This window comes from Monodelphis domestica, chromosome 4, assembly GCF_027887165.1.
Source record: "Monodelphis domestica isolate mMonDom1 chromosome 4, mMonDom1.pri, whole genome shotgun sequence".
NCBI lineage: Eukaryota > Metazoa > Chordata > Mammalia > Didelphimorphia > Didelphidae > Monodelphis > Monodelphis domestica.
In genome coordinates this window covers 429,019,989-429,047,580 of record NC_077230.1, presented here as the reverse complement: position 1 = coordinate 429,047,580, position 27,592 = coordinate 429,019,989, and the positions used below count along the sequence as shown (strand labels likewise).

Sequence of the window (27,592 nt, the reverse complement as noted above, 5' to 3'; positions counted from 1 at the left end):
CTGGCTTCCGAAAGCCCAGGCCAAGGAATCATAAACTCTTGGTGGTTCTGCCAAGCTATAAAGGCCTCAAATCCAAGCCCAGGTGCTGGATGAAGGGGTCTGTCATCCCCAGTCCTGCTTGCCTCAGCCCAGAAAGACTGAGCACCCGGGGCTTGGACTCCATGTGAATGTCTTTGTCAGTCACAGGAACTGAAGCTGAACTTTTCCTAAGGCCTGGAGAAGATGAGATCTGCACCAGAGAAAGGGGGGAGCTTTGCTATTGAAATCACAGGTTCTTGGTGTCTGGCCTCCAGCCTGCCAAGGTCTTAGACAGGCCACTTCCAAACCACTTATTTGGTTATAAGGTAAGAAAAAGAACCAACACAGTCATTTTCTGTCTATTCTCTGCGCAGCGCCACTGTCCAAACCTACCATTGTCACCTCCAACATTACTGCAGTGGAGACCAAGGACTTCTCATTGACATTCCAGGCTACAGGCCAAATTCACACTTACCAGTGGTTCATAAACGGAGTTGCCCCAGCTGGTAGCAGGATACAGCTGTCGCCAGATAAGAGGACACTCACTCTCAGCAGGCTCACAAGAAGAGATAACAAAGGGCCATATGAGTGTGAAATCCGGAATCAATTTTATAGCAATAGGAGTGATCCATTCACACTGGATGTTGCCTGTAAGTATATTGCTTCTTCCTATATGTTGCATGCTTATAGCCTGGTGGTTTGTTCCCAGAGGCCAGGCTAATTCAGTCCCTTCTCTGAGAACTAAAGAGCTAGGCTCTGAGGTTCCCAAACCCCTTCATCTTTAGGGAGCCCAGATTGGCCTTGTCATGTGTTCTGGTGGAGGGTGGCCATCCAGGGTGCTGAACTGGAGAAAGCCCTAAGATCTTCCAAGTTCAGATCCAAACTGTAAAAGTAGAGGAGGAGCTGTGAATTTCCCAGCTCAATGGAGCATCACAGTGGTCCCTGGTGATGGGTTACAGACTAGGAGATGCCCTTCTTTTCTGCCATAATCTAAATATGGAATCCTTCTTTTTCCCCCAGATGGCCCAGATATTGCCACAATTGACCATATAAGTGATCAGTTCGCAACGGGGATAAATGTTACCTTGAGCTGTGTTGCTGATTCTAACCCACCAGCACAATTCACTTGGTTACAGAATGGAAAATCTGTCAGCAACTCAGCCTCATTTTCTATTATTACATCCCTGAATTATATCGGAAACTATACCTGTATTGCAACTAACTCATTTACTGGCTTGACGCGCACTGCAAACAAGACTCTTATGATCTATGGTGAGTAGCTTGATTGGGCCCCCAACTTTGTGTTGGGCTCTCTCTTTCCCTGGCAGAAATAGACATGGAGAGAAATAGACATAAGTGACATTCTGCCTCCGTGGTCCCATGGCACAATGCATTGTGGTAGAAGGAACCTTCTACTCAGAATCATGAAACTTGGATTTAATCATTCCTCCTCTGTCTATTATCTGTGTGGTAAGTGTGTCTACTCCTTTCACATCCTCAGCTTCTTCATCTGGAAAAGTGAATAATATTTGCTCTGTATATAATAGGATTTTAGGATATATAGGAATGTTTTTGTGTCATTATTTACTCTTATATTGTAAGCAAAATGCAGTATATCTATAATCACATTTCATGTGTGTTTTCAATGACACATTCTACTTCATTTGTTAGATCAGTCATATTTTTCTGTATCATCATAATACTTTTGTAAAAACTTGTATCAATTTCTTTTTCTCTTTCTAATGCTGAGGTTACATTTGTAGCCAATGCTTTCAAATGATTGGCGTCATTCTCAAGAGAATGTAAGTTAGATACTGATTGTGCTAAAGATACAGAATCTATTATAGTAGAAGCCAATGAAGAAACTAATGCTACTATGCCTAATGCAATACAAGTAATACATCGTTTATGTTGTGGTCTTATTTTTTGTTATAATACATAAAGAATTTGGTCCCCTGGGCTACCATACCATGAATCTTTATGTTCAGTGGCAAAAAGGGCCATGCGTGGTCACTTAATGATTAAGACAGGCCCATGCACCTGTGATCCTACACAGTAACTGACCCTACAGTTGCTACAGGTTACATTCCAATATTCAAATATCTAACTCTTTTGCTTGTTATTTCAGTAATGTTCAGCTTCAGGATGATTATTTACTGTAGGTATAAAAGCATATCCCCCTGTTAGGCAAGTCTGAATGTCTAATGTAACACTTGTATTTACTGGTTTTTGGACTTTTCCATTATTAGAAACGTTAACATAGTGATACATATTTACTTTATCCAATGCCAGGGCTGTCTTTTCATAATCAATCAAAATCTGTATGAAATTAGCAGAACGTAACCAATTAGCTCTGGGGGCATCACCCACAAAGGCAAGCTGTATCCTCCTATAAAACTATGATGAAATTTATAAGAATCCAGTTTCTTTCCAATACACCTTGTGTCGTTATGCCAAGATACCCAAATCATATTTTTCCAATGAATACATGGTGCCCTTTTAGATCTACACAATAGCAAGGGAGGAAACATATTAACAGTGTCTCTTTGTTCATATTCCATCACAGAAGGACAAATAGGTATTTCTTGTCCCCAAGTACCATCACAAGATTCCCCTAGCCAAACTAAATATTGCAGTTGGCTGTACCCTTTATATTTTACCCCTTTGTCTACACGATAAGATCCTATCCAAAAAGTGTCTGACAGGTCAGGATGACCATAATAATGCGCCTGCAGAGATCTGAGGGGCAGGCATTCAGGATGGTCTCGTGTGAGGCACACTGGGGGTGCCTCAACTAGTCCAGTCCAATTGAAAGACACAAACAATTATTGGCCTGATTATTGTCCTTAGCTTGTCTCTCAAAATGGTAAATGCCAGGAATATCAGAATTAGTTTTTGTATATAAGTTGACTTACGGTAAAGTGTGTCCCATGCCAACATACTCTACCCAAGGTGGTTGTTCCCAAAAAACCCATCTCTTTATTCCAGGAGCTGTACTTAAATTCTGGAATAGAAGTAGAAGAGTCAGTATCTTATTGAGACGTAGTCGAGTCTCCTTGTGAGGCTTCCGGAGTCCTCTTCTCGTCCTTCTCTTTATGGTCAGTCAGTCTCTTGAACTCAGCAGGAAGGGAGCCATACGCTGTCTTTACCTGTGGAGCCACAAACAAAGCCTTGGCCTTGCAGGACCACTGGGTGAGGTCCTTGCCAGGATTGATCATTATCTTTCCATATGACAAATTTTTCTTCTGTAGCAGGGAACACAGGAGTAGTGGTACCTCAATTTCGTTCATTAGAAAATGCAGAGAAAAAATTTTCAGCTCTGGATATATTATTGGAGTAAAGATCAAATTATTTATAGTATATACAGTTATTGCCGATCGTTGATGTGGGGTGCTGTCTCCCCCTTTTTGTTTTAAAAGAAACATTTTTAGTATTTGATTACTATGCTCCACAAAAACTTGTCCTTGTGGAATGTATGGGATACCTGTGAGGTGTTGAATATCCCAAGTTTTACAAAAAAGAAAAAGTTGTTTGGAAGTATAAGCAGGTCCATTATCTGTTTTAAATGTTCTGGGGGGACCAGGCATCTGAAATGTAAGCCCATAAAAACCCTGAATAAGTATCCACAGTGACATGGATATATTTAAGTCGTCCAAAGGACGGTTTGTGAGTCACATCCATTTGCCGTATATCTGTACTACTTAAGCCTCTGGGATTCACACCAATATACATTGGGGGATGGTTTGGAACACAATTAGGACACTTTTTCACAATACTCCTGGCTTGATCTTTAGTGAGTTGCAACATTTGGCCTAAAGCAGTACTATTTTGGTGAAATCTATGATGGATTCCTCAGCTAATTGCATATCAGTTAGATAACATTGAGCAATCAAAGCTTGATCTATGATATCATTTCCTTTAAAAATAGGTCCAGGTAAATTGGTATGACTGCGTACATGCATGGCATACACTGGATGTGTCCTTTGTCATATGACAGTTTGTAATTTACAGAATAACATTTGTACATTGCTTTGAGTAGATCTGATGACAGCTTGTTCTACACCTTGCAAAGACTGAAAAACATATTTAAAGTCCATTATGAGGTTGAAAGGCTCCTGAAATAACCAAAATTCTAGCAAAACAGCTGTTAATTCATTTTGTTGGGTAGAAGAAAAAGGAGTGGTAAAAATGACAGGTAGCTACCTTCCTTGTATACTCCTGCCTTATAACTAGCATTCGCATCAACATAAACATTAGGTCCTGATACTGGAAGATCTCTTAGAACACTAGGAAAAACAACAGGATGTTGGGACAAAAAAGAAAATTAACCTTGTGGAGTGTAGGTGGTAATAGTAATGGGGTATGCTAATAGTAAAGACTAAATATTTCTGTAGTATATCTTTAGCAATGGGTACCCAGATTTCATGAGGATACCATCCTAAACCTGAAACCACATATTCTATGCCTTTCCATATTAATTGAGCCATAAGACAATCCACAATTATAACTTTGTAAAGCCTTTCCCGATTTGCTTTTTAGATGTAACCCTTCAATGACTCTTTGTTTCTGAGTTATGGCTGGTACATAATTGCTTAAAATAATTGCTCAGAATTTCCTTAATTTCAACTTCATTGCTAACTCATTCATCCTTTTCATTTTTGCTTTTGGTAATTATGTTTTCCTCTTTTTTAATGAAATTAACCAATGGGTCATCTATTTAGTTGTATTTTTATTTAAAAAAAAAACAGATACTAGATTTATTTAATTCTGCATTTTTTCTTTTGATTTTATTAAATTCTCTTTGGATTTTCAGGATTTTCTGTTTAATTGGACATTTCCTGATCTTTCCAGGGAACTGAAGTCAGTTGTATCCAGAGACAGCCCTAGAGAGGTTAAGATGCCCTAGATCACATTAGGTGTCAACTGCTACTCTGAAACTTTTTATGAGCCAGAGTTCTTCCTGTCCTGTGTAAACCTCAAAATTTCTTAGACTTATAAATTTTGGAAATTTCACCATTGGGAAATTTCATACTTGAAAAATTCCCTATTGATAGTGGGTCTTGGCTATTGGAATGTGAACCCCATTGGCATGGGAGTTTCCTCCTCTTCCCTTCTTAAGATTACTTTAGGACAGAAACCTTATGCTGAACAATGGAAAGGACTTTGACCTATGCTTAAAGCATAGAACAGGAATTTCTTTGAGTCATGATTGATTTTAGAATTGATACAATGGAGATACTTGGAATCAATCTCCATCCACCCTATTCAGTCCTAACAGGATTGAGTAAGGGCTGCAGCCTAGATCAAAATTTAATTATTCCAATCTCTATCCTCCTCAGGTTAACAGGATTTAGAAAGGGCTGTAGCAAAGGATCAAAGATTTAATTATTTGAAAATATGACCTTCAACAGACATGTGCAAAGGCCAGAAACCTCTGGGTGGTCCTGGGTTAAGCTAGAGCCTCCATTGGCACAGGGAAATTGATGGACAGGTGATTGGGAGATGTGAGGACTGAGGGGAAGGAACTTGGAGGGTTTTCCTGAAGGATAGGAGGGTCTGAAGACTGGGGGTGATTGAGGAGTTTGTCGGAGTGGTTGAGGTGTGCTCTGAGAAGCTTGCACTGAAGGAAGCTGAAGGTGGGGGCCCTGGAGACTGTTTCTCCATATTTGGTCACGTGAGTAATAGGGACTGATCTCCTTTCATTGCCCCAGCTATCTAAGGGCTTGGGCCTTTTGGCCCAGCCTAAACAGAAGGGGTATTCAAGCCCTATTCCCTTCTCTCCCCTTTCTCTCTCCCTCTATCTCTCTATCTCTAATTCCTTTCTTCCTCCTGTTTGCAATTAAAACTCCATAAAAGGTTGAAGACTGACTTGAGTTTTCATTAAGGAATTACATAGCTGAATTCCTTGGCGACCTTAAATTAATATATATCAGTCTTTTAAAAGTGATTTCCTTGTCACACCTGGTAGTTCCACCTAGTGGACAGAAGGAGACCAATAGCAAGAGAGGAATATCTGAGGCCAGGGATGATTGAGCCAGCCTGATTTGCATCTGATCATAGAGGGGCAAATGTTGGAGTCCATCCTCACCCATGAAGGGATTGTGTTGGATGTGAACCTGTTTATGGGTCTCAGCACTATTGCAGAGTCAGGCCAGGAATCCTGCTCAGTTAGTTCCCCAAGGCATCCCAAATCATTTTTAGTCTATCCACACCAACCTCTCCCAATATCCTTATCAAGCTGTCAAGGTAAGGAACACTGGCTTCCGAAAGCCCAGGCCAAGGAATCATAAACTCTTGGTGGTTCTGCCAAGCTATAAAGGCCTCAAATCCAAGCCCAGGTGCTGGATGAAGGGGTCTGTCATCCCCAGTCCTGCTTGCCTCAGCCCATAAAGACTGAGCACCCGGGGCTTGGACTCCATGTGAATGTCTTTGTCAGTCACAGGAACTGAAGCTTAACTTTTCCTAAGGCCTGGAGGAGATGAGATCTGCACCAGAGAAAGGGGGGAGCTTTGCTATTGAAATCACAGGTTCTTGGTGTCTGGGCTCCAGCCTGCCAAGGTCTTAGACAGGCCACTTCCAAACCACTTATTTGGTTATAAGGTAAGAAAAAGAACCAACACAGTCATTTTCTGTCTATTCTCTGCACAGCGCCACTGTCCAAACCTACCATTGTCACCTCCAACATTACTGCAGTGGAGACCAAGGACTTCTCATTGACATGCCAGGCTACAGGCCAAATTCACGCTTACCAGTGGTTCATGAACGGAGTTGCCCCAGCTGGTAGCAGGATACAGCTGTCGCCAGATAAGAGGACACTCACTCTCAGCAGGCTCACAAGAAGAGATAACAAAGGGCCATATGAGTGTGAAATCCGGAATCCATTTTATAGCAATAGGAGTGATCCATTCACACTGGATGTTGCCTGTAAGTATATTGCTTCTTCCTATATGTTGCCTGCTTAAAGCCTGGTGGTGTGTTCCCAGAGGCCAGGCTAATTCAGTCCCTTCTCTGAGAACTAAAGAGCTAGGCTCTGAGGTTTTCAAACCCCTTCATATTTAGGGAGCCCAGATTGGCCTTGTCATGTGTTCTGGTGGAGGGTGGCCATCCAGGGTGCTGAACTGGAGAAAGCCCTAAGATCTTCCAAGTTCAGATCCAATCTGTAAAAGTAGAGGAGGAGCTGTGAATTTCCCAGCTCAAAGGAGCATCACAGTGGTCCCTGGTGATGGGTTACAGACTAGGAGATGCCCTTCTTTTCTGCCATAATCTAAATATGGAATCCTTCTTTTTCCCCCAGATGGCCCAGATATTGCCACAATTGACCATATAAGCGATCAGTTCGCAACGGGGATAAATGTTACCTTGAGCTGTGTTGCTGATTCTAAACCACCAGCACAATTCACTTGGTTACAGAATGGACAATCTGTCAGCAACTCAGCCTCATTTTCTATTATTACATCCCTGAATCATATCGGAAACTATACCTGTATTGCAACTAACTCATTTACTGGCTTGACGCGCACTGCAAACAAGACTCTTATGATCTATGGTGAGTAACTTGATTGGGCCCCCAACTTTGTTTTGGGCTCTCTCTTTCCCTGGCAGAAATAGACATGGAGAGAAATAGACATAAGTGACATTCTGCCTCCGTGGTCCCATGGCACATTGCATTGTGGTAGAAGGAACCTTCTACTCAGAATCATGAAACTTGGATTTAATTATTCCTCCTCTGTCTATTATCTGTGTGTTAAGTGTGTCTCCTCCTTTCACATCCTCAGCTTCTTCATCTGGAAAAGTGAATAATATTTGCTATGTATATAATAGGATTTTATGTGGGGAAAGTACTTTTTACATGTTAGGCACAAAAACATGTGAATTGTCATCATCATCCTTGTTATTGATATTGTATTATTCTCTTCTGTCCCAGTAGCATACAACCTTCTTTGTGTCCCACCTTCTAGGACTGCAGTTTCAATGACTGCCCCATACTCTTTCCTTCAGTCCCTTTCCCTTGGTGCTGTGAAACTACAGAATATTTCTAGTCTTGGTTGGAGTATAAGCTCTGGTCATGCAATGGGGCTGGTCTTGGTCCTCTTTGGCAGGGAAATTCTGGAGATGGAAAGGAGAATGTAAACTTTGTCTGATTTCACACATAGGGATTCACCATTGCTTCTATATTTTTCCTTTTTGTAGCGTAAAATGCCACATGGAAGCATGTCAGTTATTTAACCTGATTCTGATCTATTGACTTTAGCATCCAGTAACTGTTTCCACTGTAGAATTCCTGCTGCCCAATTAATTCACTGGTCTGACTTTCCTATGTACAGATGACAGACCCTCCATTCCCATAATCACACGAATGGCAGCAGGACCATAGAGAGGTCATCTCTGGCCTTAGTTTCCTTTTATTTCATGCAGCTTTATTGTTATAATTCTTAGGGGTATCCCAGCTTCCTGTCCCTGACTCTGGGTATATTCTGAATGGAGAGCAGGGGGAGAAATAGAATTTTGATGAGTGGAAGTGACCTCTGGAAAGTCAGATACCAACAGCATATACTTTACAGGAGGGATGACTTTTTATTGGGCTAAATCTGTACATAAGGATGCTTAAAGCACACATTTTAATTTAGCATATAATTATCTGTGTATCTTTTTTTTTTTGGTTAACGATTAAAGCTTCCTCAGAGGGGAGAGAAGCTTTAAGGTAGGAAGATAGAGATAGGATAGAAGTTTTAGATACCACAAGGGGGATGATGGAGTCAAATTAGAGATATGAGGTGGCAGGAATGAGTCTTTATTAATTTTCCATGAGCCACAGCTAAGCTCTGATCAAAGGACCCTTCCAAAGGCTTTTACCAGGCCAGAGATCCACATTTAATCCCACACAGGTCAGAGAGATGAAAGAGAGATAGAGAAGATTTAAAGATGGAGCTTGGCCAGAGGCCAAGTCCTGCCAGGACAGCCATCAGCTAGCCTGAAAGAGAGAGAGAGAGGCAGAGCTTGCTGGGCTATATATAATCTTTGATATGCAAATATACACAGTACACAGGGATGATGATCATTGGTTAATGACAAGGTATAGGTGTGGTTTCTCTTAACCAGGTGAGCACAAAGAAACCTGTGTTCCCACTTAACCTGGGGGAAGCTGGGGTCAAGGGTCAGAGGCTTTCCCAGCCATGTGCAATACTTAGCATGCTCAAGACTGAGCATGCTCTCTTCTAAGGCAATCTGTACATACCGACTGTTCCCCTTGCCCATAGCTAGGGGTGGACTGCTACAACTATTTCCCAATTACCTTTTGACCTGGTTCAGGCAGCACCTGGCAATGTTGCAGTCTATGTATTTGACACCTGTGTTTGAAAGGAACTTTTTCTTAATTTACTTTTTCCAATTAATCACAATCTATTTTCTGTTCCCCTTCTACCTTCTACCACTAATGAAAAAGAATATGTTTGGGACATGTATGGGTTGTGTCTGCCTATAGCCACAAATTAATATATTCTTAGTTGGACACCTGAAAAGGAGAGTTAGAAACTGAGGAAAAATGGGTAAAGGGGATATAGAGAAAGAGGGAATATAATAAAGGAAGAAAGACTCAGAGCCAGGAATTAAAGAGCTTAAATAAAGAGAAATAGACATAAGTGACATTCTGCCTCCGTGGTCCCATGGCACATTGCATTGTGGTAGAAGGAACCTTCTACTCAGAATCATGAAACTTGGATTTAATCATTCCTCCTCTGTCTATTATCTGTGTGGTAAGTGTGTCTCCTCCTTTCACATCCTCAGCTTCTTCATCTGGAAAAGTGCATAATATTTGCTCTGTATATAATAGGATTTTATGTGGGGAAAGTACTTTTTACATGTTAGGCACAAAAACATGTAAATTGTCATCATCATCCTTGTTATTGATATTGTATTATTCTCTTCTGTCCTAGTAGCATACAACCTTCTTTTTCTCCCATCTTCTAGGACTGCAGGTTCAATGACTGCTCCATAATCTTTCCTTCCATCCCTTTCCCTTGGTGCTATGGACCCACAGAATGTTTTTAATTCTTGGTTGGAGTATAAGCTCTGGTCATGCAACAGGGCTGGCCTTGATCCTGTTTGGCAGGGATATTCTGGAGATGGAAAGGAGGATGTAAACTTTATCTCCTTTCACACACAGAGATTCACCATTGCACCTATATTTTTCCTCTTTGTGGCATAAAAAGTCACATGAAAGTATGGCTGCTATGAAACCTGATTCTTATCCATGTAAAGGGATGATTGGCTTTAGCCTCCAGTAACTGGGTCCACAGTAGAATTCATGATGCCCAATTAATTCACTGGTCTGACTTTCCTATGTATCGATGACAAAACCTTCAGTCTCATAATCACACTAATGGGCAGCAGGTTCATAGAGAGATCATCTCTGGCCTTAGTTTCCTTTTATTTCATGCAATTTTATTGTTACAAACCTTAGGGGTATCCCAACTTCCTCTCCTAGACTATGGGGATGTTCTGAATGGAGAGCAGCGGGGAGAGATAGAATTGTGAAGTGGGGAAGTGACCTTGGGGAAGTCAGACACCAACAGCATATACTTTAGAGGAGGGATGATTTTTTATTTGCCTCAATCTGTACATGAGGATGCCTAAAGCTCACATTTTAAAATATCATATAATTATCTGTTTGTCATTTTCTTTTGTTAACTATTTTCCAATTACCTTTTCCCCTGGTTCATGCAGCACCTGGGAATGTTGCAGGCTATGTATTTGACACCTGTTGTTGAAAAGATCTTTTTCTTAATTTATTTTTTTTTCCAATTAACTAAAATCTATTTTCTGTCCCCCTTCTACCTTCTACCACTAATGAAAACTAAAATCTTTGGGACAGGTATGAGTTGTGCCTGCCTGTAGCCATGAATTAATCTATTCCTAGGTGGACACCTGAGAAAGAGAGTTAGGAACTGAGGGAAAATGGGTGAAGGGGATATAGAGAAAGAGGGAATATAATAAAAGAAGAAAGACTCAGAGACAGTGCTTAAAAAGCCTTAATGTGTGCTCCTCTGATTCTAGTAGAGAGAGAGAAAGAGTAAACTACATATTTCCTCAATCTTTTATTGGAGGATCAAGGAATGGGGAATGGGAGGTAGCTAATGATCATGTAACATGGCATAAGAGTTAACATTGGCTCAACTGACAACTATTAGATCAAGGAGGAGGAGTTTATTCAAACATGTGACCTGGTATGGAATCTGGTCTGACAAGGTGGGAACCAGGACCCTGTGGCAGCCTACCCAGGAATTCTTCTGACTTTTGGACTGTAGATTTGGAGAGTGGTCAGAATTAATCCAGTACCTATTAAATACAATGATCAAGAACTACTTGCCCATGAATCTGGTATATAAGAATATAGGTTGCACTATTGATATATTAATAATTGTTTCAAGATTAAAATACACCTATGATGCCACATTGACAATCAAGGAAAACAAATTCTGATGCTCAAAAAATATCTGTTGCAACATACACCCTGACTGCATCCCATTTCTGAAGTGAGGCAGCTGATTTCATAGGAAGTCTGTAGGTTTTTTTTTTTTTAGGATTGATGAACATTTTTATTTGGTGCTGACAAGGAATAAATGCGTATGTAATATTTTAGCATGTCTGAGACAAACAGCAGGTTGCCATAGATTCTCTCCATGACTGGAAATTCTTTTTTTTTTTTAAATATATTTTATTTGATCATTTCCAAGCATTATTCGTTAAAGACATAGATCATTTTCTTTTCCTCCCCCCCACCCCCCATAGCCGACGCGTAAGTCCACTGGGCATTAGATGTTTTCTTGATTTGAACCCATTGCTTTGTTGATAGTATTTGCATTAGAGTGTTCATTTAGAGTCTATCCTCTGTCATGTCCCCTCAACCTCTGTATTCAGGCAGTTGCTTTTTCTCGGTGTTTCCACTCCCATAGTTTATCCTTTGCTTATGAATGGTGTTTTTTTTCTCCTGGATCCCTGAAAGTTGTTCAGGGACATTACACCGCCCCTAATGGAGAAGTCCATTACGTTTGATTATACCACAGTGTATTAGTCTCTGTGTACAATGTTCTCCTGGTTCTGCTCCTCTCGCTCTGCATCACTTCCTGGAGGTTGTTCCAGTCTCCATGGATCTTCTCCACTTTATTATTCCTTTGAGCACAATAGTATTCCATCACCAACATATACCACAGTTTGTTCAGCCATTCCCCAATTGATGGGCATCCCCTCGTTTTCCAGTTTTGGGCCACCACAAAGAGCGCAGCTATGAATATTTTTGTACAAGTCTTTGTGTCCATTATCTCTTTGGGGTACAGACCCAGCAGTGCTATGGCTGGGTCAAAGGGTAGATATTCTTTTGTCGCCCTTTGGGCATAGTTCCAAATTGCCCTCCAGAATGGTTGGATCAGTTCACAACTCCACCAGCAATGAATTAATGTCCCTACTTTGCCACATCCCCTCCAGCATTCATTACTTTCCTTTGCTGTTATGTTAGCCAATCTGCTAGGTGTGAGGTGATACCTCAGAGTTGTTTTGATTTGCATCTCTCTGATTATAAGAGATGTAGAACACTTCTTCATGTGCTTGTTAATAGTTTTGATTTCTTTATCTGAGAACTGCCTATCCATTTCCCTTGCCCATTTATCAATTGGAGAATGGCTTGATGTTTTGTACAATTGATTTAGCTCATTATAAATATGAGTAATTAAACCTTTGTCAGAGGTTTCTATGAAGATTTTTTCCCAATTTGTTGTTTCCCTTCTGATTTTAGTTACATTGGTTTTGTTTGTACAAAAGCTTTTTAGTTTGATGTAGTCAAAATTATTTATTTTACATTTTGTGATTCTTTCTATATCTTGCTTGGTTTTAAAGCCTTTCCCCTCCCAAAGGTCTGACATGTATACTATTCTGTGTTTACCCAATTTACTTATGGTTTCCTTCTTTATGTTTAAGTCACTCACCCATTTTGAATTTATCTTGGTGTAGGGTGTGAGGTGTTGATCTATTCCTAGTCTCTCCCACACTGTCTTCCAATTTTCCCAGCAGTTTTTATCGAATAGTGGATTTTTGTCCCAAAAGCTGGGATCTTTGGGTTTATCGTATACTGTCTTGCTGAGGTCGTTTTCCCCCCGTCTATTCCACTGATCTTCCTTTCTGTTTCTTAGCCAGTACCAAATTGTTTTGATGACTGCTGCTTTGTAATATAGTTTGAGGTCTGGGACTGCAAGGCCCCCATCATATGTGTTTTTTTTTCATTATTTCCCTGGATATCCTTGATCTTTTGTTCTTCCAAATGAACTTTGTTATGTTTTTTTCTAAATCAGTGAAGAAGTATTTTGGTAGTTCAATGGGTATGGCACTAAATAGATAAATAAGTTTGGGTAGGATGGTCATTTTTATTATATTGGCTCGTCCTATCCATGAGCAGTTAATGTTTTTCCAATTGTTCAAGTCTAGTTTTAGTTGTGTGGCGAGTGTTTTGTAGTTGTGTTCATATAGTTCCTGTGTTTGTCTTGGGAGATAGATTCCTAGGTATTTTATTTTGTCTAAGGTAATTTTGAATGGGATTTCTCTTTCTAGTTCTTGCTGCTGAGCTGTGTTGGAGATATATAGAAAGGCTGATGATTTATGTGGGTTTATTTTGTATCCTGCAACTTTGCTAAAGTTGTTGATTATTTCAATTAGCTTTTTGGTTGAATCTCTAGGATTCTTTAAGTAGACCATCATGTCATCCGCAAAGAGTGATAACTTGGTCTCCTCCTTGCCTATTCTGATGCCTTCAATTTCTTTATCTTCTCTAATTGCTACTGCTAGTGTTTCTAGTACAATGTCAAATAGTAGAGGTGACAATGGGCATCCTTGTTTCACTCCTGATCTTATTGGGAATGCATCTAGTTTATCCCCATTGCAGATGATATTAGCTGTTGGTTTTAGATATATACTGTTTATTATTTTTAGGAATGACCCTTCTATTCCTATGCTTTCTAGTGTTTTTAATAGAAATGGGTGTTGTATTTTATCAAAGGCTTTTTCTGCATCTATTGAAATAATCATGTGGTTCTTGCTAGTTTGCTTGTTGATGTGGTCAATTATGTGGATGGTTTTCCTAATGTTGAACCAGCCCTGCATCCCTGGTATGAATCCTACTTGATCATGGTGAATGATCCTTCTGATCACTTGCTGGAGTCTTTTTGCTAGTATCCTATTTAAAATTTTTGCATCTATATTCATTAGGGAGATTGGTCTATAGTTTTCTTTCTCTGTTTTTGACCTGCCTGGTTTTGGAATCAGTACCATGTTTGTGTCGTAAAAGGAGTTTGGTAGAACTCCCTCTTTGCTTATTATGTCAAATAGTTTGTATAGTATTGGGGTTAACTGTTCTCTGAATGTTTGATAGAATTCACAGGTGAATCCATCAGGCCCTGGGGATTTTTTCTTAGGAAGTTCTTTGATGGCTTGATGGATTTCAATTTCTGATATGGGATTATTTAAGAATTCTATTTCCTCTTCTGTTAGTCTAGGCAGTTTGTATTTTTGTATATATTCATCCATTTCTCCTAAATTGGTGTATTTATTGCCATATAATTGGGCAAAGTAATTTCTAATGATTGCCTTAATTTCCTCCTCATTGGAGGTGCTGTCCCCCTTTTCATCTTTAATGCTGTGAATTTGCTTTTCTTCCTTCCTTTTTTTAATTAGATTGACCAGTACTTTGTCTATTTTGTTTGTTTTTTCAAAGTACCAGCTTCTTGTCTTATTTATTAAATCAATAGTTCTATCACTTTCGATTTTATTAATTTCTCCCTTAATTTTTAGGATTTCTAATTTGGTTTTCTGCTGGGGGTTTTTAATTTGATCGCTTTCGAGTTTTTTCAATTGCATTTCCAATTGATTGATCTCTGCTCTCCCTTATTTGTTAATATGAGCTTTCAGGGATATGAATTTGCCTCTGATTACCGCTTTGGCTGCATCCCAAAAGGTTTGAAAGGATGTTTCGCCATTGTCATTTTCCTTGATGAAATTATTAATTGTTTCTATAATTTCTTCTTTAGCTAAACGGTTTTGGAGTATCATATTGTTTAATTTCCAATTGGTTTTAGATTTGGTTTTCCATGTACCATTACTAATCATTATTTTTATTGCCTTGTGATCTGAGAAGGCTGCATTCATTATTTCTGCTTTTTTGCATTTGTGTGCTATGTTTCTGTGACCTAATGTATGGTCAATTTTTGTGAATGTGCCATGTGGTGCTGAGAAGAAGGTGTATTCCTTCTTATCCCTATTTATTTTTCTCCATATGTCTATTAATTCTAATTTTTCTAAGATTTCATTCACTTATTTTACCTCTTTCTTATTTATTTTTTGATTTGATTTATCTAAATTTGATAATGGTTGGTTTAAGTCTCCCACTAGTATGGTTTTATTGTCTATTTCTTCCTTCAATTCTCCTAGTTTCTCCATTAGAAATTTGGGTGCTATATTATTTGGTGCATACATGTTGATTAATGATATTTCCTCATTGTCTAGAGTCCCTTTTAACAAAATATAATTACCTTCCCTATCCCTTTTGATCAGGTCTATTTTTGCATTGGCTTTATCAGATATCATGATTACCACTCCTGCCTTCTTTCTATCAGTTGAGGCCCAGAAGGTCTTACTCCATCCTTTAATTCTGACCTTGTGGGTGTCAACCCGCCTCATGTGTGTTTCTTGAAGACAACATATGGTAGGGTTTTGGATTCTAATCCATTCAGCTATTCGTCTACGTTTTATGGGTGAGTTCATCCCATTCACGTTCAAAGTTATGATTGTCATTTGTGGACTCCCTGGCATTTTGATTGCCTTCCCTAATTCTAACCTTTTCTTCTTCGGCTCTACCTTTTAGTCCAGTGATTTACTTTGAATCAGTCCCCCTTGTCCCCTCCCTTGATGTTTCCCTTTTTAGTCCCTCCCTTTTTGTTCCCTCCCCCTCCCCCCTCTCTTTCCCTCCCTTTTTGTTCTCCCTCTCCCCCTCCCCCCCTTGGTTTTCCCTTCTCCTTACCCTTGTTGGGTAAGATAGAATTCAAGATCCCAATGGATCTGGATGTTTTTCCCTCTCAGAGTTGATTTCCCTGAGATTGAGGTTTAAGTAAACCCCCCCCCTCTCTTCCTCTCCTTCTTATAGGAGTTTTCTTCCCCTCCCCTTCCCCTGTGAATCTTTGTGTGAGAACCATTATTCTATTTGGTCTTTCTTTACCCCCTATTTATACATTACATTTTCCCCACATATTAGTATACATAGGTTGATATAAATGTAGTCCTTATAGAAGAGAGTTTGAGTAAAAGAAGATAACATTTTTCCCCTTTCCTTAATATTTACCTTTTCAGGTATTCCTTGCTCTTTGATTTTCGGTATCAAACTTTCCACAGAGCTCTGGTCTTTTCTTTGCAAAAAGTTGGAAGTCTTCTATTTTGTTGAATGCCCATACTTTCCCTTGGAAGTATATAGTCAGTTTTGTTGGGTAGCTGATTCTTGGTTGGAGACCCAGCTCTCTTGCCTTTCTGAAGATCATGTTCCATGCCTTACGATCATTCAGAGTAGAACTTGCAAGGTCTTGTGTGACCCTGATTGGCATTCCTTTATATCTAAATTGTCTTTTTGTGGCTTCCTGTAGGATTTTTTCTTTTGTTTGATAGCTTTGGAATTTGGCAATTACATTCCTGGGAGTTGTCTTTGGGGGTTTAGTGTAGAAGGTGTTCTATGAGCTCTGTCAGTGGATGTGTTGCCCCCTTGTTCTAGAATCTCTGGGCAATTTTCTTTGATTATATCTTGTATCACCATGTCCAGTTTGGTGTTTATTTCTGGCTTTTCTGGGAGTCCAATTATTCTTAAATTTTCTCTTCTCCCCCTGTTTTCCAGATCTATCACCTTGTCGGTGAGATATTTTATGTTCTCTTCTAATTTCTTGGTGTTTTGGCTTTGCTTTATTAGTTCTTGCTTTAAAGCCTGGTTTTCTTTTACAGTTTGGTCAAACTGGTTTTGTAGATGAGTGAATTTCTTTTGCATCATTTCCCACTTTTCCTCCCAGAGGGCTTCCATCTTTTTGGTCCTTTCTGATTCAAATTCTTCATGGGTTTGTGGAGAGTTTCTATTTCCTTTGGAAGATTTTGGAGAATTTTCTTGTATATCTTCTTCTATCTGCTCTGTATTTTGTATTTTGGCTCCATAGAATGTGTCCAGAGTCGCCCCTTTCTTCTTATTTTTCTTGGTATTTTGGGGCTTCTGTGCTTCTGTGGAGTTTGTCATCTCTGAACGTGGAGGATTGGCTTTTCTTGTCTTTGTCTGGTGATCAGAGGCTTTAGTCCTGGGCAGATGTTGGTTCTATGAGCGTTCCCTGGGTTAAACTGAATATGCCTCACTGGAACTGGAATGGAAGGGTCGGACCACGAGGCCACACTCTCCCCCTGGCTCGATTTCCGGAAGTTGCCTTCAGAATCCCTGGCCGTGAGGCTGTTTCGTCGGCCTGCGGGGGGATGGGCTGCCGCTTCCCCAAGCTCCGAGAGCACAGACTTTCACTGAGACTTGGATAGCAGGATCCAGCCCGTGAGGCTGTCTTGCCCGCCCTGAGGGTTGCTGTTGTTTTGACCAGCTCTCTGCAGCGGAGGCCCCAGGCAGTAACTTTCACCCTGACCGACCGGCTCTTTGACCGACCGGCTCTTTGCAGCGGAAGCCCCAGGCAGTAACTTTCACCCGGACTGGGACTTGGGTAGAAGACCCTGAGGGTTGTTGTTCCTCAGACCCTTCTCTCTGAGCCCGGCGCGGCTGCTGCTTCCGGGAGCCTTGGACTCTGCGCTCCTACCCCTGAGGTCCAAGGGATCTCGGGTTCTGGCTTTTAAGGGGAGCCGTACCTTTTGAACCGGGTCCAGGTCCAGGAGGAGGGTTCCCAGGGTCTGTGCTGTTGATCTTTTTGAATTTCGGCGCCTTCGGAGCTTCTAGTTTGAGATCGGTAGGGAAGGGTTTTCCGGAGATCTGAACTTCAGCTTTCTCTAAGCCGCCATCTTAACCGGAAGTCTTAACCGGAATATTAATAATTGTTTCAAGATTAAAATACACCCATGATGCCACATGGACAATCAAGGAAAACAAATTCTGATGCTCAAAAAATATCTGTTGCAACATACACCCTGACTGCATCCCATTTCTGAAGTGAGGCATCTGATTTCATAGGAAGTCTGTAGGTTTTTGTAGAAAGTGAGTAACCCATTATCATGGGTTTTCTGCAATCCTTGTTAGCCACTGCATTGATCAGAGGTCCCAAGTTTTTCAAAGTTCTTTGACTTCGGAACACTGTAGTTATTGTATAAATCACCCTCTTGGTTCTACTCACTTCATTCTGCATTAATTCAGAGAAATCTGAAGTTTCTGTTTTTGAACTCATTCTGTTAAGTGTTTCTTTGAGTGACTTGGGATCAAGTGGAATAATATCTGTAAAGAGCTTGGTAAATCATGACCATTAATGTTCTATTAATTCTTTTTTCCTTAATTTTTCTTTTGTATTTTTATTGTTGTACAAAACACTCCATTTGGGACATTGTAGTAAGAGCACATTTATACGTAACCAAATTCCAAAATAAAACCACAAATATACTAATATGAAAGGAAACTCCAATAGTTTTTTCTCTGGAAGTGGATAACATTCCCTGTCATAAATCTTTCAGGATTGTCCCAGATTATTACATTACTGAGAGTAGCCAAGTTTTCACAGATGATCCTTGTACAATATTGCTGTTACTGTGTATATTTCTTCCAGATTTGAACCCAGGACCTCCCATCTCTAGTCCTAGTTCTCAATGCACTGAGCTACCCAGCTGCCCCTTGTTTATCGTTTCTTTTTTTATTAATTTAATTTTTTTTTGGTTACAATAATCTCTTTATTTCCCTCCCTCCCCTCTACCTACCCTTCCCACAGCTGATGTGCAATTTCATTGGGTCTTACTTGTGTCCTTGATCAGAACCTATTTCCATGTTGTTGTTTGCACAAGGATGTTAATTTAGAGTCTACATCCCCAACCATATCCCTTCATCCCATGTATTCAAGCAGTTGTTTTTCTTGGGTGTTTTTACTCCCATAGTGTTTCCTCTGAATGTGGATAGTGTTTTTTTCTCGTAGATTCCTCCAAGTTGTTCAGAATCACTGCTGACTGTTCTTTAATGCCCTTTGGGCATAGTTCCAAATTGCCCTCTAGAATGGTTGGATCAATTCACAACTCCATCAGCAATGCATTAATGCCCCAACTTTGCCACACCCCCACCAGCATTCATTACTTTGCTTTGCTGTCATATGAGCCAATCTGCTAGGTGTGAGTTGATAACTCAGAGTTGTTTTGATTTGCATTTCTCTGATTGTAAGTGATATAGAAAACTTTTTCATGTGCTTAATAATAGTTTTGATTTCTTCATATGGAAGATGCTTACTCATGTTCCTTGCCCATTTATCAATTGGAGAATGGCTTGATTTTTTGTACAATTGATTTAGCTCTTTATAAATTTGAGTAATTAGTCCTTTGTCAGAGGTTTTTGTAATGAAGATTTTTTCCCAATTTGTTGCTTCCATTATAATTTTGGATGCATAAGTTTTGTTTGTACAAAAACTTTTTAACTTGATGTAATCAAAATTATTGATTTTACATTTTGTGATTTTTTCTAGCTCTTACTTGGTTTTAAAGTCTTTACTTTCCCAAAAATCTGACAAATATACTATTCTGTGTGCACCTAATTTACTTATAGTTTCCTTTTTTATATTCAGGTCATTCACCCATTCTGAGTTTACCTTGGTGTAGAGTGTGAGATGTTGATCTAAACCTAATCTCTCCCATACAGTCTTCCAATTTTGCCAGCAGTTTTTATCAAATAGTGGGTTTTGGTCCCCAAAACTGGGACCTTTGGACTTATCATAGACTGTCTTGCTGAGGTCATTTACCCCTAGTCTATTCCATTGATCCTACTTTCTGTCTCTTAGCCAGTACCAACTTGTTTTGATGACCCCTGCTTTATAATATAGTTTTAGATCTACGACTGCAAGTGCTCCTTTCTTTGCATTTTTTTTTCATGATTTCCCTGGATATCTTTGGTCTTTTGTTCTTCCAAATGAATTTTATGTTTTTTTTCTAACTCAGTAAAAATTTTTTTTGGGTATGGAACTAAATAAGTAAATTAATTTGGGCAGGATTGTCATTTTGATTATGTTAGCTTATCCTACCCATGAGCAACCAATGATTTTCCAATTGTTTAGATCTATTTTTAATTGTGTGGAGAGTGTGTTTTAGTTGTGTTCATAAAGTTCCTGTGTTTATCTCAGCAGATAGATTCCTAAGTATTTTATATTGTCTAAGGTGATTTTAAATGGTATTTCTCTTTCTAATTCTTGCTGCTGAGATGTGTTGGAGATATATAGAGAAATGTTGATGACTTATGTGGGTTTATTTTGTATCCTGCAACTTTGGTAAAGTTGTTGATTATTTCCACTAGCTTTTTGGTTGATTCTCTAGGATACTTAAGGTAGACCATCATATCATCTGCAAAGAGTGATAGCTTGGTCTCCTCATTGCCAATTTTAATGCCTTCAATTTCTTTTTCTTCTCTAATTGCTACTGTTAGTGTTTCTAGTATAATGTTAAATAATAGAAGTGATAATGGGCATCCATGTTTCACTCCTGATCTTATTGGGAATGCTTCTAGTTTATCTCCATTGCAGATGATGTTGCTGATGATTTTAGATCTATACTGTTTTTTATTTTTAGGAAAGGCCCTTCTATCCTATACTTTCTAGTGTTTTCAATAGAAATGGGTGCTGTATTTTATCAAAGGCTTTTTCTGCATCTTTTGAGATAACCATGTGATTTTTATTGGTTTGCTTGTTAACGTGGTCAGTTATGTGGATGGTTTTTGTTACCATGAAAATGTGGGTTCAAGACTGTGAATTGCCAAAACTGTAGAAATAATTTTAGTGTCTTGATTTTATATCAAAAATAAGTTGTTGCCATGGGAAAAACCCCAAATATGAAATACCCAAGTCAATTGGGTTTTATAGAGATTTTAATTAAAATGAATGAAGGAATTAAGGGAAAGGAGAGACAGAGTAAGAGGAAATAGTAGGAAAAGGCCTAGGGCCTAGGCCAAATGGCCTAGGCATTTCTCTTTAAGAGAGAAAACTAAGTCAGTCTTTTATCCACTCACCACAAGATTTTGTTCCAAGCAGGATTCCAACTAAGTTCAGAGACCGAGCTACTCCAACGAGTCTGAGATCCAACTAACTCCTTAGTTGAGAGAACCATCTCCTTTTAAAGAAAAATTTCTCTTATGTCAGCTCCCCTAAATTTTCACATCTACTAATCACAGTAGATGCTTTCCACAGGACTTACCATTCTTAATTCACATATTCTTTTGTTATCACCTTCTCTGAGTAGACTAAAACTTCACACCTCTTTTGTTATGCTTTCCTTTTGTAAGTTGCTTGACCTTTTACTGATTAATTTAACCTTTATAGGAACTTAGTACCTTTTTGTATTAGATCAAAAAATAGACCTAGCTTAAGGTTTTGGACTCACTGTAAGTATGAATTAGGGACTTTTTCATTGTTCCAGTAAGGAGTTTTACAACTTTATCTTCCCCTAAAGTATGCCTAAGTATGGGTGGAGTAATGTTAAAATTCCCAGTACATTCCTGATCAAGTACCTCCATTTTTAAATGGGGAATAGCCTTAACCAAATGTTCCAAGGTAGAGTCTGAGCAGTTTTAAGATTCATATTTTCCTAATATTGAACCATTCTTGCATTCCTGGTATGAATCCTACCTGGTCATAGTGAATAACCCTTGTGATGACTGGATGGAGTATTTTTGCTAGGATCCTATTTAAGAGTTTTGCATCTATATTCATTAGCGAGATTCATCTATATGTTTCTTTCTCTGTTTTTGACCTGCCTGGTTTGGGGATCAGTACCATATTTGTGTTGTAAAATGAATTTGGTAGAACTCCTTCTTTGTTTATTCTGCCAAATAGTTTGTATAATATTGGGATACGTTGTTTTTTGAATGTTTGATAGAATTCATTTGTGAATCCTTCTGGACCTGGGGATTTTACTTAGGAAATTATTTGATGGCTTGTTCAATATTTTTCTGATGTGGGGTTGTCTAGGTAACCAATTTCTTCCTCTGTTAGTCTAGGTAATTTATATTTTTCTAAGTATTCATCCATATCACCTAGATTGCCACATTTGCTGCCATATAATTCGGCATAATGATTCTTTTAATGATTGCCTTAATTTCCTCTTCATTAGAGGTGAGGTCTCCCTTTTCATCTTGGATGCTGTCAATTTGGTGTTCTTCTTTCCTTTTTTAAATTAGATGGTCTAGTACTTTGTGTATTTTGTTTTTTCAAAGTATCAGCTTCTAGTCTTATTTATTAAATCAACAGTTCTTTGACTTTCAATTTTACTAATTTCTCCTTTGATTTTTAGGATCTCTAATTTAGTCTTCATCTGAGGATTTTTAATTTGTTCACTTTCTAGTTTTTTTAATTTGCATGCCCAATTCATTGACCTCTGCCCTCCCTAATTTGTTAATATATGAACTCAAGGATATAAATTTCCCCCTGAGTACTGCTTTGGCTGCATCCCATAGGTTTTGAAAGGATGTCTCATCATTGTCATTTTCTTCAATGAAATTAATTGTTTCTATGATTTGTTCTTTGACTAACCAGTTTTGGAGACTCGTATTGTTTAATTTCCAATTAATTTTTGATTTACCTCTCCATGTACCCTTACTAATTATTATTTTCATTGCATTGTGATCTGAGAAGGTTGCATTTATTATTTCTGCTCTTTTGTACTTGTTTGCAATGTTTTTGTGCCCTAATACATAGTCAATTTTTGTGAATGTATCATGTGCTGCTGAAAAGAATGTGTATTCCTTTTTGCCCCCATTTATTTTTCTCCACATGTCTACTAACTCTAATTTTTCTAGGATTTCATTCACTTTTCTTACCTCTTTCTCATTTATTTTTTGTTTTGATTTATCTAGTTCAGATAGAGGAAGGTTCAGGTCTCCCACTAGTATAGTTTTCCTATCTATTTCATCCTTGAGCTCCACTAGTTTCTGCTTTAGAAATTTGGATACTATGCCATTTGGTGCATATATGTTGAGTACTGATATTTCCTCGTTGTCTATACTGCCTTTCATCTGGATGTAATTACCTTCCCTATCTCTTTTAACTAGATTTATTTTTGCTTTGGCTTTGTCAGATATCATGATTGCGACTCCTGCCTTCTTTTTATCAGTTGATGCCCAATAGATTTGGCTCCATCCTCTTACTTTCACCCTATGCGTATCTATCTTCCTCATGTGTGTTTCTTGTAGACAGCATATGGTAGGGTTTTGGATTCTAATCCACTCTACTATTTGCTTGTGTTTTATGGATTTGTTCATTCCATTCACATTCAGAGTTATGATTACCAGATATGTATTTCCCAACATTTTGCTTTCTACTTGTAGTTCTGCATTTTCTTCGTTCACTATTTCCTTCTATAATCTACTTTTAATCAGCCCTCCTAGTTTCCACCCTTATTTCACTACCCTTTCTACCCCATCCCTTCTTATTTCCCTCCTTATTTTTTGAAGTCTTTTAAAACTACCTCCCAACCCTCTCCATCCCTTATACTGCTTCCCTCCCCACCAGTCCATTTTATAATATAAGAGATAATCTGTGTAAATATTTCTGTTTGTGGTAACTGGATATTCTGGCTTGTGACTAGAGAGCTGCTACTAGGGGACACCTGAGGTTGCCTAGTTATAATGGAGATAGATGAGAGATAAGGCTAGAGAGATAAATACTGCTAGAGGGGATTACTCTGGAGCTGCCTAAAGATCACTAAAGGCTAATAAATCAAACTATTTTCTACTCTCCACCCTTCACCTCCCAGTCTTCCACCTGAAGCCCTCCTGCTACCCTTTCCACTCCCCTGGTCTTAGTCAGCCACCTTCTAAGTAACCCAGGGGAACTATGCGATTTCAGAGAAATATTCTTTACTCTTCTTTTCTCAGGTAAAGGGTTTATTGGTAACAAACAGAATGTGGATTGAGGTGAGAGGGATGAAGTTTGTCCCTAACCTACAAGGAGAATTAAGAAGGGTTTAGGAAATGTCAGTCTAGTCACAATTGTGACACTCTGGCTACAGCCAGAGAGATGGAAGATAACTGTTAAATCTTCCTTCTCCAGTCAGATAATCTCTGCTTGAGTAATTCAAGTCCAGACTCTTTCAAAAAACCACAAAGGTCTTTCTCTCTGCCTGTCAGGAAAAGCCAGGTTCTCTTGATCAGGAATCCAGAGAAGAGATTTCTCTCTTGGTCAGTCACTCCCAGAGAGAACCCCAAAGTCCCAGTTTCTCTCCTCTGTCCAGGCTCCCAACTGCCTCCTCCTGGGAACATTCCTTTTGGAATCTTCACCTTGATTTTGCAGATCATGTCCCCAGTTTGATCTGCATGCTTGGCTTGTCCTGCAAATCCTCTCTTTCTTCATGCCTCTTCCACAATCCCCCCTTTTATTCTCCAAAAAAATCAACTTGCATTTTTCAATGATACTTACACTTATTAATTCTATCTATCTATTCTTCACCCTGTGCTATCTTAAGTATTCCCTTAGCCACCCCCAGATAAAAAAATCCTAACTTAACTATTCTATCTACATAGATGTTAAGCTAAGAATCGTATAGGAAAATGGTTTAGGTAAGGGATTTACATGAATATAGTTTCACATAACAAATCCTGTAACATTTGTCAAATCAATCCAACAATTTCACTAACATTAAGAATATGCAAATGTCCTAATTCCTAATGTCTATACAGTCACTAAGAAAAGTTTACTATCATTAACAAATGCTAACCTACAATCATAATGCAATGTAAATTCTATACTTCAGAACTTCTATGTCTACTTTCCTAAGACTTAAACAAATTCACTAGGCTGTCACTAATGTTAGTAGTTAGAATATTAATAAATTACTCAAATAAAGTTAGCTCATTAGTCAATAGTAATTTACATGTGTACATAGGATCCATACACATTGACATATGTACATCATACTATATTTCTGTGCAAACTCATGCAGAAAAGAAATCTTTGAATTTTCCACAGAAATTTGTATCAATGTGTCTTTTGTTATGCCACTATGCATGTTATGTACTTACCCATTCTATGAGATATCTTACTAAAGTGTATTCTATGTAGGATGTGTGCATATATGTGCATATATGTGAGGTAACATGTATTATGCATTCTTACATACCCTCATGATCAAAAGTTCCAAAATTCCAAAGTTCCAAAGTCCTACCATGTCCTTTAACGATGTTTGCATAAAATCTTTCTTACTCTCTGGTCCTCTGTCTGGTCTGCATGCCAGTTGCCATCTTCCAGTCTTGATTGAAGATGTGGTCTTCAAATCAGGATCCACTGGAATAATCAATCAGGAACCCAGAACACACGAACAAACCACAAACATGTATGCATGTGACATTTTTATGTGTGTGCAAATAAGAGTGAAAAGTATATTTGCATGGAAGTAAGTTGAAATCTTCATGAATGTTTGTCAGAATTTATCAATCTTTATGTCTGCAGGTAAGATTTACATGTATTCTCTTCGTGCATGGAGGTAAGCTTTGCATATGTATATCTTCGTGAAAAGCAAGTAAGGTCTACATATGTTTTTTCACAGATGGGTGTGACCATTATGCATAGGTTCTCAGGATTTTGTTAAAAATAGTGATTTCAAGTTTGCTAATTCTTGTTCTTTCACTTTTCACTAGAAGATTTATTGAATGTTTACTGTACTTAGTTCTTGGCAGAGACTTTGTATAGAAATATATCGAGGCTTTTTCTAAGGCTTCTAATGCTATTCTTTTGGCTGCAACACTGGCTGCATTTGCTCCAGGGGTGCTATCACTTAATCATGTTAACATATGTAGGACTCTCTTGTCTGTATTCTGGTGGCAAGTAGTCATGTCCTTTCATGTGTTGTCAGTAGGGACGGTCATTGCTTATTGATTATATTCCCAGAGCTAATCAACATTATGGGTGTGATGCAATTTCACATGTGAAGTATGGAACTATGGATCTCTTTGATCAACCTTTATAGATGTTGGGATTGTCATTATGACCTTAGTTGGTCTGATCCATCTTGATTCTGTAGGAGATTCTCTATTAAGGTTCTTGACATATACCTTATCACCTGGTTTTATCTCATGCAATGAAAAATCTAGTGGTATTCTTTGCCCAAGCAAACCCAGTTTCCTTAGTTCTTCAATCCTACGTTGTATCTGTTTTAAGTATTCATGAAGAACACATTCCCCTCTTAAGATGGACAAGTAAGGTGGTCTTACTGTCCTACCATGCCAAAGTGGCTGACCATGTAGCATTTCAAAAGGTGATATAATGCAGGTCAGTCCTAAGCCTGGTTCTAATATTGAACAAATCAAGAGGCAAAACATCTGTCCATTTTAAATGTGTTTCTGAACAGAGTTTGCCTATTTATGTTTTCAGTTCTTTGTTCATACGCTTGACCTGCCTGGAACCTTGGGGTCAATATACTGAATGGTAATTGCACTTAATCCCTAAATTCTTGTAGATTACTTTTAGAATCTGGGAAGTAAAGTGAGACCCCTTGTCCAAATCTATGGTATCAGGAATGCCATGTCTAGGTATAATCTCCTTTAATAGAAATCTCACTACCGTAGCAGTGTCACTTTTCTTGGATGGACATGCCTCAACCCATCTAGTCAATTTATCCATAATCACCAATGCATATTTGTATCCCTTGTCTCTAGGCATGTTGATATAATCAATTTGAATACACTGAAAAAGCATATAGCTGAGTGGTCTGCTTCCCAATGCAGCACTCTTAAAATGTCCTTGATTATATCTCTTGCATGTTTCACATGCCTGACAAGTTCTAATGGTATTTTTTGTAATTCCTGGTGCTGTCCAATATCTCTTTATGGTATCCGGAATCCCTTGCACTCCATAATGTCCTTCTGCATGACTTACAGTGCATAGATGTTGATATAACTTTTTAGGGAGAATAGGTTTACCCCCTTGAGCAATCCAGACACCCTTGATTAGTTTAGTACCTAGCTGCTCTTTCCATGACTGTATCTCTTCTCCATCCTAGGCTTCAGTGAGATCATGCCTTTTGATCAGAGAGAAATTCAGCACATGGTGAGGATCGAACCTAGCAGCGTACTTTGATGTTGTGCCTGCTCAGTCATTCCCTAGGGGTATTCTGTCCTTCCCATGAGTGTGTGCCTTAAAATGGATTATGGCCACCTCTTTAGGAAAGTCTACAGCACTTATGATATGATCTATCAGAGTGCGATATGCAATTGGTTTCCCAGCTGAAGTTTTATGCCCTCTGTTTTACCATATGTACGATGACCAATGCACCGTGGAGAAAGCATATTGTGAATCCAGAAAAATATTAGCTCTTTTCCCTCTAGCTAATTCTAGGGCCATGATCCTCCCTAAGCGCCGAC

General features: G+C 38.9%; 1 protein-coding gene across 1 annotated transcript; it reads left to right on the top strand.

Moving 5' to 3' along the window:
- Positions 1–400: 400 nt before the first annotated feature.
- Positions 401–27,308, top strand: LOC103102139 (carcinoembryonic antigen-related cell adhesion molecule 5-like; the record flags this gene model as incomplete). Its single annotated transcript, XM_056826233.1, has 4 exons — positions 401–668; positions 1,039–1,290; positions 6,667–6,933; positions 27,232–27,308. Coding segments are annotated over 4 exons (864 nt in total), but the record flags the coding sequence as incomplete, so codon positions are not given.
- Positions 27,309–27,592: the final 284 nt, after the last annotated feature.